The following is a 9839-nucleotide window of genomic DNA, read 5'->3' as shown; positions in this document are numbered from 1 at the left end:
AACAACAACAACAATGAATTAATATATTTCCAAACAGTAGTTTTCAAATTGGCAAAGCAATACAATTTTCACAGAATAGAATGAAAGCCAATATGTGAATTATATTTTAAAAATATTTAAGCTACCATGTTGTAATGAACAATAGTGAGACTAAAATTTCTCTTTCCTTTGTACTGAATTATTAACATTTAAAAATATCAGACTATTTTTATTAAAAACATGACTACAATATCTATGAGATCATCTACTTTCTAGTTTTTCTTTTCCTATGCTTTATTTAAAAAATTTAATAAATAGATATTTATAGAAATTTGGGTAACAAAGCAATATCTAAATTTGTAGGCAAACTACATAACATTTTGAGTCCTCACCCTCTTCCACCAAGCCACATGCAGCTAATTCAGTATGTGTTTACTAAATTAAAAAAACGACCAAATAGCCAAATACATACCTTTGTCCTAGTTGTAGTTTTATTCTGTCTCCTTTCATTCCACACAAATGCAATAGCAGCCATAAAGTGAACACCATGATTCATTGAGATGGGACCCAATAATTTAAGTATCTGCTGTCTCAAATTCTAAAACAGTGCAAGCAAAGGACAAGTAGAATTAAGAAACAAAACAAAACAAAAAACCAAATAAAAATATCCAGAACTTTCTGAAAACACTAATAACTAGCTTTCATTATTAGTTCTCCTTGAACTTGGTCTAGTGATCCACTTAGGAAAATTAGCTAATAAAATTTGTAACACAAAAGGGAATTGTTCAGTTATCACTGATTATGAAGATGGTGGAGGGACATGGTAACAGTTTATTCTGTTACACAGAGTGTTGTCGTAAGTTGATGCCAATCTTAATGCAGCTAACAACAACAATATGCAACTTATGTGTTTTTATTATCAGATTATAGTAAATAAATTTTTAATAGTGTCATGAGAGGCTACCATGGCCATTTTAATTTAAAAAGACAAAAAACTCTATATAGTAACAATTACCAGTCAGTTAAACAGAAGTCTCCTCACTGTGATGAGAAAGAAAATCACAACATATGAATTTCAACTTAGTAAGTTTGATAGAAAGCATTTTTTAAAAAGGAAAGAGCACCTTCTAATTACTTGAAATTTACAAGAAACAACAAAAGGATAATCTGACTGTTTTGTCAATGTTTTGACAAAATTTTCCATGGATGAAGTCCAGAAAGAAAGACTGGAGGAGATGGAAGTATGAATGGAAACAAGATGACAGAGAGCTACTGGGAGGAGTGATGATATAATGCGGGGACTACAGTCAATGTCACAAAACAAAATATGTACGAATGGCTGAGTGGACCTTCCATCTGTTCTCTAGACTTTCAGTCAAATCACTGTAAGAAAAAGTTTTTTAAAAAGACCAGAGCTAAGAAACCCTGTTAAATTTCCTTCAATATATTTATCTTTCTCTTTTCCCAGTTCCATGTGTGTCTCTATGCTTCCCAGATCTAGGAAGCCAAGCTTAGGAGCAAGATCAGGCAACTATGGGATGCCACTCTGATAATTTGATAAAGAGTACAAGATACTTTTTTTTTGGTTTGCCAACCATATTAGTTTAATAAGTTGTATGACCACTCACATTAGTCCTCAAACAACATGGGTTTGGCCAATCATGTTCCATACTCATGTTTCCTTGGCAACATGGGCAGTAACAAGTCATAGTCCCTTATGAAGAATTTACACCTGTTGCAGCCAGTAGGGCCTTAGGGCCACTGAGGGCCTGTGAGGACATGTTTGGGCATATCACACTGTTTAGTAGATTTTTCACAAATATTCCTAACATATTTTCTAACATATAACATAGCAAATTCCTAATATATTTCTTACTCTTATTTCTAACATATAACATAGCAAATTCGTAATATATTTCTTACTCTTATTTGTAACATATGACATAGCAAATTTCTAATATATTTCTTACTACAAGATACTTTTAAACATAATTTTCTATAAAGTAGAAAATTTGAAAAGACAGAATTTTAAAATTCAACTATTAAACCCACTGTTGTTGTTAGGAGCCATTGAGTAAAAAATTATCCCATTACCCTGTGATAAATTATTTCAATCTAGAGATGAAACTTCTGCATTCATTTTTGTGGACAATGTTTTCATAATTGCAAATGCAACATTGTTTTATTATTATTATCTCTGTTTTATTGATCTTTTGGCTAGGAACACAACACACTTGAGGCTATATCACCAGAGTACCTTTGCTCTTTCAAACTCTTCATTACTGTCTATCTAGTGAGCTTCTTCAAAACCATGATTATTAATGGTTATATAAAGTAACTATCAGATAATTTACTTAACCATTTCCTTATTTATTGTGTTGATTCTTTTTTACATTAAATAATGTTATGGTGAACATACTGTCTATTCATCTTGGCATTATTTTTATTATATTGGAATTTATTTCTTATATTCTTTATCATAGAGTTGGAACTAGCCCATAGCTGACTCTCTGGAGGGTTTTCAGAGGCAGTTAATCGTATGGAAGGAGACTGCCCATCCTCCTCCCTCAGAGCAGCCAGTGGCCTCCAACGGTATCCCTTCGGGACTGCAGTACAGCTTCTTACAACTAAGCCACCAGAGCTCCCTAAAATTCTCTAACCATGTTACTAACTTTCCCCCAAGACAGTTCTACATGTTAAAACAGCTATTTAGACCAACACCAGTCATGGAGTAAATTCTAATTCTATGAAGTCCATGTGCTTCAGCGTTAATCTGAGCCACAGGATTTCTGTGACTGTATTCTTTATTGAAGCAGAGTGAGGTACTTAGTAGCACTCCAAGGCATGTCTGAACGGCCAACCTTTAGGCTAACAGCTAATCATAATCTGCTTGTTCCATTCAGGGATTTTTAATAAAGTCTTTAAAAAGGGGAAGAGAATACTGATGCATGTTAAGGAAAGGTATGAATTAAGCAGAGTAACTATTATAAGAGAGATGAATTGATTACAAAATGAACCTTATTAGAATACTTTTAAGTGAAATATGTTAGACACAAAAGAACAGCTACTCCACTTATAAAAAACATGAGAAGGGATATCTGTGTTCAGAAAAAGATTAGTGGTTGACAGAGGCTAGGCTGGGAAGAGAGACTACAAACTGGCATGAAGTGGTGATAGACATATTCTAAAATTAGATAGTGGAGGCAGTTTTATAACCCTCTAAATAAAAAACTAAATTATAGACTTAAAATTAGGTCTATTTTACAGTTTGTCAATTATATCTCACTACAGCTGCTAAGCAATACTTCACAATTAGTCCATGCAACATGCCGTAGATACTAATTCACAAATGTGCAATATAACCTTTCAGAATGGCTTTCATTGACTCTTTTTTTAAAAAAAATATTAATTTTTTGTGTGTGTACCATCAAATCAGATCTGATTGGTACAAGAGGAGTTTGTCCCTCCTTCTCCAGCAGAACACCTGGTGGATTCGAACCACGCACCTCTGAGATTGCAGTGTGGCTTCTTGCCACTAGGCCATGAGAGCTGCCTCAGCCTTTACAGACTCTTAAACTCTACAGATTAAGTGTGGTCTTTCTAACCTTTGTGGCTCCCAGATTAATAGTAGTAACAGATGCAGACGCAGCCACAGCCATCTTTTCTGAAGAATCAGCCTGATGCAGGATACTCCAAAGCAATGTCACAGAGGACAGGATCATATGAAGGATTGAGAGAATTCCACTCCGTGCTTCAAATAAGTGTTTTTGATCTACATTGACCAAGAGCTAATATAATTGGGGACGGGGGGAGAAGAAACATTATTCACTGAAATTTACAAATGGAAACTTTTGAGACTTCCTAGTCTTTGTAAGAAATGGAATATGTACATAGTCTTACTTGGTGATACTGGGTAGTTGGATCCAACAAACAATAATGGATAATAGCTGTGATGCCTTCCAAAAGAGTAAGAATCATATCTGGTGGGATCACTGATGCCATCCAGAGAGGCCTGCAATATAGTGCATTCACCTTAACATGTTTTCTGAAAGCACAATTGTTTTGTCACTAAGACAGGCACAAATTAGGCATTTATATATATATATATTAGGTGAATAAATTACTAAAAGAGTAAGAGCATGTGATTTCCTAGTCTACAAAATAAGGATGTTCAATTAACATACAAAGGTATATTCTGGCTAAAAACCTTTCAGCAATCTCCCATGAATCTGAGTTGAATCCACAGGAACCAACTCCTTGTTAAATAAACCTCCGCGGTGAACCACTAGCACCTGGGTAATATCAGTTCTAAACTTGGCAGGCTGCTTTTCTTTTTTTACATATCATAACTTAAGTCAGACTAAGGAAAAACCACATGCCAGTCTATTGGGCATGTGGCTAATTTTTCATTAAGAATTGAAGTCAACTTGATGCTAACCAAGAGTAACAATTTTGAATATGGACTAAGAACACAAATGAAATTTGCCTCCAAATCAAGAAAATCCAAAACAAGAAACAAAATCAAATGGCAGATGAATTTTGTAAATTTAAATTAATTTCGGTGTGATGCAAATTTGCACTTAGAAAACATATTGGAGATAAAACCAGGGAAACTCCCTGTTAAGCTTTCTTTTACTAGCTCAGCCAACACAATATCAACATTTTTACTCTTAAACAGCCTATTTTCCTTATATTGATACTATCCAGCTGAAATTTTCCCTTTTGTTAAAATTACATACTATTTGCAACATATTGATAGTTACTAATGTATTTACTCAAATTGTGCCTGGCCTTCTAGAAATTGAAGCAATCATACGCATGTACAATGCCAATGACAAGATAAAAATCAACACTTACCTACTATCAGACAAAGAGGTTTCGTATTTGTACTGCTGAATTAGATTATCCAAATTTTTGCAAAGCTGTAGTGTCACCGAAACCACCACTCTCTGTAGAACTTTTCCCATGTAAGGCAGGGTAGACGTGATTAAAGCAATCCACTGTGGGTGCATTTTACAAGCACAGTGTTGATGGAGTGCTCTTATCACGGCACAGAGGAACATGCCTTGACACGTGATCGGCTGAGCGTGCAGATACTGAAGAGAAGTCATGGGCTGATGAGGATTGATGTGCTCCAGGTCAGACATGACAAAATCAAAACCACTTTCATTCTCTTCAGGGATAGTCATTACCCTGTGTTCAAGAACAATCAGCCTTTGGAGCACCTTCAAGAGCTGTGACTGGAGTGTGCTACCATTGTCAAATTCATCCTCTGAGAAATTGATAAGACTGTCCTCTGAGAAACCTTCTTCCACGGCAACTAGGTTCTTACCTGCCATTTTTTCACTGTGCCATTTCTGTGCACTAAAGATAGATGACAGTAAACAGTGAAGAATTACTTTCTGAACTTTACATTTAGATAACATGTCAGTAATAAAACTAGGGAAACCCTTAGCTGAGCTTTCAATTACTTTTGCCAGCTCAGTAAATAGGAGTGTCAAAATCTCTATGCTCATCATCTGCATGTTTCGATTGCCTATTAAATCTTGTGTAGTGACCTTAACATGAGTTGGGTAATGACTACGCATGTAATACAAGCAGAGAGAAATAAGGATTTCTATGTACATAGAACTGCGGAAGTTATGATTAGAGTCTACTGGAATGTGACTGTAAAAGTCTTTGCCCATAACAGAAATGCGATGTCTGGCCAATAAATTTTGAAGCAGAGACAACTGCGGAGTATACGCATTATTTACACTAGTAGTTGAAATGGCATTTACAAAGGCGATGGGATTAGTTTTCAAAATGGCTTTGATAGCAGAGAAAGCATACAGAGTCCTTGATGAATCATACAACTGGAGATACAGGAGCACATGTTGATAGAGAGGATGAATGTTGAAGTTGGGAGATTTCCGTGATCCTGGAGAACCCATGTCACTCTCGATTTCAGAGATTTCTCCCTCTCCACAGCTATACCAGTTCTCTAAGTCCAGACCATCACTAAAGAATACACTGGACTGTTTGAGCTTTTCATTTGAAATTCTTTTCTTGTCGTCATCCTTCTTTCTGGCAAGTTTCACTTTGGGTTTTGCTCCTGGTTGCTTACCGGACTCTTTAACAATTGTTTCTTTCTCAGAGATCTTTTCTGGTAATTTTTCTTTGAAGCTGAACTGAATGCTGCTGTGACTCCTCTGTCTAGATCTTGTTTCTGTGGAAGCACCAGAAGGCTCCTGAAGTGTCAGTGCAGTTCCAGAAATGCACGGTGAGGAGCTATTTCTGGAGATCACATTTGCCATACACTCAGGGCCTTCTTCCACAGACACAGAAAGAAACCGGGCACTATCCTTATCCACCATATCACTCTGACACTGCTCAGTGGACTGATCTTCATTTTCCATTACCTCCTCCTCCGTATCTAAACCACTGCACTTTGGTGTTAGAACTTCGTTTTCTAATCGAGACGCGTCAGATGCAGATTCTGCTTCAAGGCCACTTATGACTTCACATATTAGGTCAAACACTACCTGTTGAACATCATCATCTGGAGAGCTTGCCTTTGGTGGCTGAGATTCCTCTTGGATATGTACATTTTCTGCATCCACTTCATAACTCAAATTATCCCCAGCAGAGGAATGTGAACATCCAGAGTCAGAACTCTGAAGTATTTCTATCTGTTGATCTGGAAGATCAAAATCAGATACAACCATTGGAATTGTCTCACTGCTGGTACTTAGAAGAGAAAGTCTGTCACTTAATGGATTAACTGTAAGACTGAAGTTCTCTATTTCCTCCATGGTAAGTGGCTTTTCACCATTTCCTCTGGATGCAATCAGTTGCACTTGGTTTACTGGAGTAAAAGAAAATGTGAAAAGGAAGAAAAAACAAAGTATTAATTAACATCATTGAAAAAAAGAAAGGCAGGCTTAATGAAAAATTATGATAATAACTTGTATTATGTACTTATTTTTTAGTAAAAGTATATTAATTTGCCATTATGATAAACCTTTTCCTCAGCAAATTATGCAGATGACAGCTAGTTTACAGATAATTCAAGAACAGAAGTACTATTATTTAAATCAAATGTCATGTTTAACACTGATACAATATAAAGCTGTCCTTTCCATTCAAAATAAGACATGCTTCTTATTTCCTTCTTTTGCTTTATTGCTATTGCTAAGATTTCCAATACAATATTGACTAGGAGAGGTGATAGTGGGCATCCTTATCTAGTTCTGTTCTCCAAAGGAATGCCTTTAATTTCTCTCTATTTAGAACAATGTTAGTTCCCAGGTTTGCATATATACTTTTACTATGTTGAAGAAATTCCCCACTAAGCCTGTTTTGTTGAGTGTTTAATCAGGAAAGGGTATTTGATTTTGCCAAAGGCCTTTTCTGCATCAACTGATAATGTGGTTCTTATTCTTCGCTTTATTTATATGATGAATTACATTGATTGTTTTTCTTATCTTGAGCCATCACCCTAGCACACCTGTTAGGAGTCCCACTTGGCATGGTGAATTATTTTTTTTTATGTATCATTGTATTCTATTGGCCAGGATTTTATTCAGGATTTTTGCATCTATGTTCATAAGAGATATTGGCCTATAGTTTTCTGTTTTGGTGGTGTCTTTACCTGGCTTTGTTATCAAGAATATGTAAGAGATTTCCAAATTGGCAAAGAGGAGAAAAAGTTATCTCTCTATGCAGATGATATGATAGTTTACTTAGAAAACCCTAAATACTCAGCAAGAAAACTACTGGACATAGTTGACCAATTCAGCAAAGTGGGAGGATACAAGATCAACACAAAAACAATTTGGATTTCTTTATAGTGACAGAGAGAATACAGAGCCGGAGCTAAGAGAAACAATACCCTTCACAATAGCAAATCACAAGATTAAATACTTGGGAGTAAAACTAATCAGAAGCACAAAGAATCTATTCAAAGAAAATTACAAAACATTACTACAAGAAACAAAAAGAGACCTGGAGAAATAGAAGAATATACCTTGCTCTTGGATAGAAAGACTCAATATTGTGAAAATGACAATACTACGATAGGCAATTTACATGTTCAATGCAATCCCAATACAAATCAATCAACTTTCATTTGGAATGGAAAGAGGCCCCAAATAAGCAAAGCACTCCTTAAAAAGAGAAACAAGGTAGGAGGAATTTCACTCCCTGATTTCAAATCCTACTTACACTGCCGTGGTGGTCAAGGCAACGTGATACTGGTACAATGACAGACACATAGATCAATGGAATAGAACTGAGAATCCAGAAATCAGCCCATCTACATATGGTCAACTGATTTTTGACAAAGAGATGAAATCAGTTAAGTCATGAAATGACACACTTTTTAACAAATGGTGTTTGGAAAATTGGGAAACTATCTGTAGAAAACTCAAGCAAGATCCACACCTTACTCCATACACAAACACCAACTCAAGGTGGATCAATGACTTAGGACTAAAACCAAGGACTACAAACTTCATTAGAAAAAAGCTCGGAAGAACTCTAGAAGCCCTAATCCACAAAATAAACAGTCATTCAAGCATCCTAAAAAACCTACAACCAGGAGAAGATAAAATAGATGAATGGGACCTTCTAAGAATAAAATTACTTTGCACATCCAAGAACTTCTCCAACAGGGTAAAAAAGGAAGCCACAGACTGGGAAAAAATATCTGGCAATGACATGTCTGATAAGGGACTATGTAGAATTTATAGAATAGTCAAACGCCACAACAAGATAAACAACTCAACTGAAAAATGGACAAAGGCTATGAACAGACCCAAAGAAGACATTCAGATGGTGAACAAATACATGAAGAAGTGGTCAAAATTCCTAGCCCTAAGAGAGGTTCAAATCAAAACATATCCTCTTATCCTAGTAAGAATTTTGCTATTCTTCAACAGAGCTGCAACAGCAAATGCTGGTGAAGTTGTGGAGAAACTGGAACCCTTATTCACTATTGGTAGGATTGAAAAATAGTGCAACCACGATGGAAGGCAGTATGGCACTTTCTCAAAAAGTTGAAAATAGAAATATCATTTGACCCAGCAATTCCACTACTGGGGATAAACCCTTAAGAAACCATAACTGCCACCAAAGCAGATATATGCACACTCATGTTTACTGCGACTTTGTTCGCAATAGCCAAGAGCTGGAAACAACCCAAGTGCCCATCAACAAAGGAATGGATAGAGAAGCTATGATATATTAACACAATGGAATACTATGTTACATTGAAAAACAAAGAACTCATGAAATATTATACAAAATGGGTGATCCTGGAAGACATGCTGAATGAAATACCTCAGTCACAAAAGAATAAATACTGCATAGTGTCACTGCTGTAAAATGGGACTGACATTAGGGTTGGGGTGACCTAAGAAAAGAGGGGATAAATAATGTATACTGCATTGAAACAGACGAGGGAGAAAACTGTTTAAAAGGAATATTGTTGTTGTTAAGTGCCATCGAGTCCCTTGTGACTCATAACGACCTTATGTACAAGAGCCCTAAATGTCGTTCTATTCTGTGCCAACCTCGCTGTCTCCAACACACTCATTCTGACCACCCCAATCACAGAATCGATCCATCTCATCGAAGGTCTTCCTCTCCTGCGCTGTTCCTCCACTCTCCCAAACATGTCCCTCTCCAAGGACCAGTCCCTCCTTGCAATAGGCCCCAAATATGTCATACGAAGTTTCAGAATCCTTGACTCCAAGGAGCATTCCAGCTTCAACCTTTCCAGAATAAACCTGTTTGTTCTCCTAGCAGTCCATGGTATATTCAACACTCTTCTCCAGCACCACAGCTCAAAGGCATCAATTCTCTTTCTATCATCCCTA

General features: G+C 36.3%; 1 protein-coding gene across 1 annotated transcript in view; it reads right to left on the bottom strand.

The window, feature by feature from the left end:
* Positions 1-9839, bottom strand: part of DOPEY1 (dopey family member 1) — a 161728-nt gene that overhangs the window by 42668 nt on the left and 109221 nt on the right. Inside the window, exons 17-20 of the mRNA XM_006892160.1 lie at positions 4837-6836; positions 3880-3991; positions 3585-3767; positions 452-577 (exon numbers count right to left, since the gene is read on the bottom strand). Of these exons, the coding sequence (XP_006892222.1) occupies positions 452-577; positions 3585-3767; positions 3880-3991; positions 4837-6836 (2421 nt within the window). The remainder of the gene's footprint in view (positions 1-451; positions 578-3584; positions 3768-3879; positions 3992-4836; positions 6837-9839) is intronic.

This window comes from Elephantulus edwardii, unplaced genomic scaffold (assembly GCF_000299155.1).
Source record: "Elephantulus edwardii isolate Elephantulus edwardi_28Jun2011 unplaced genomic scaffold, EleEdw1.0 scaffold00111, whole genome shotgun sequence".
Lineage (NCBI taxonomy): Eukaryota > Metazoa > Chordata > Mammalia > Macroscelidea > Macroscelididae > Elephantulus > Elephantulus edwardii.
Note: the sequence above shows the minus strand (reverse complement) of the source record. Positions and strands in the feature narration are given on the sequence as shown.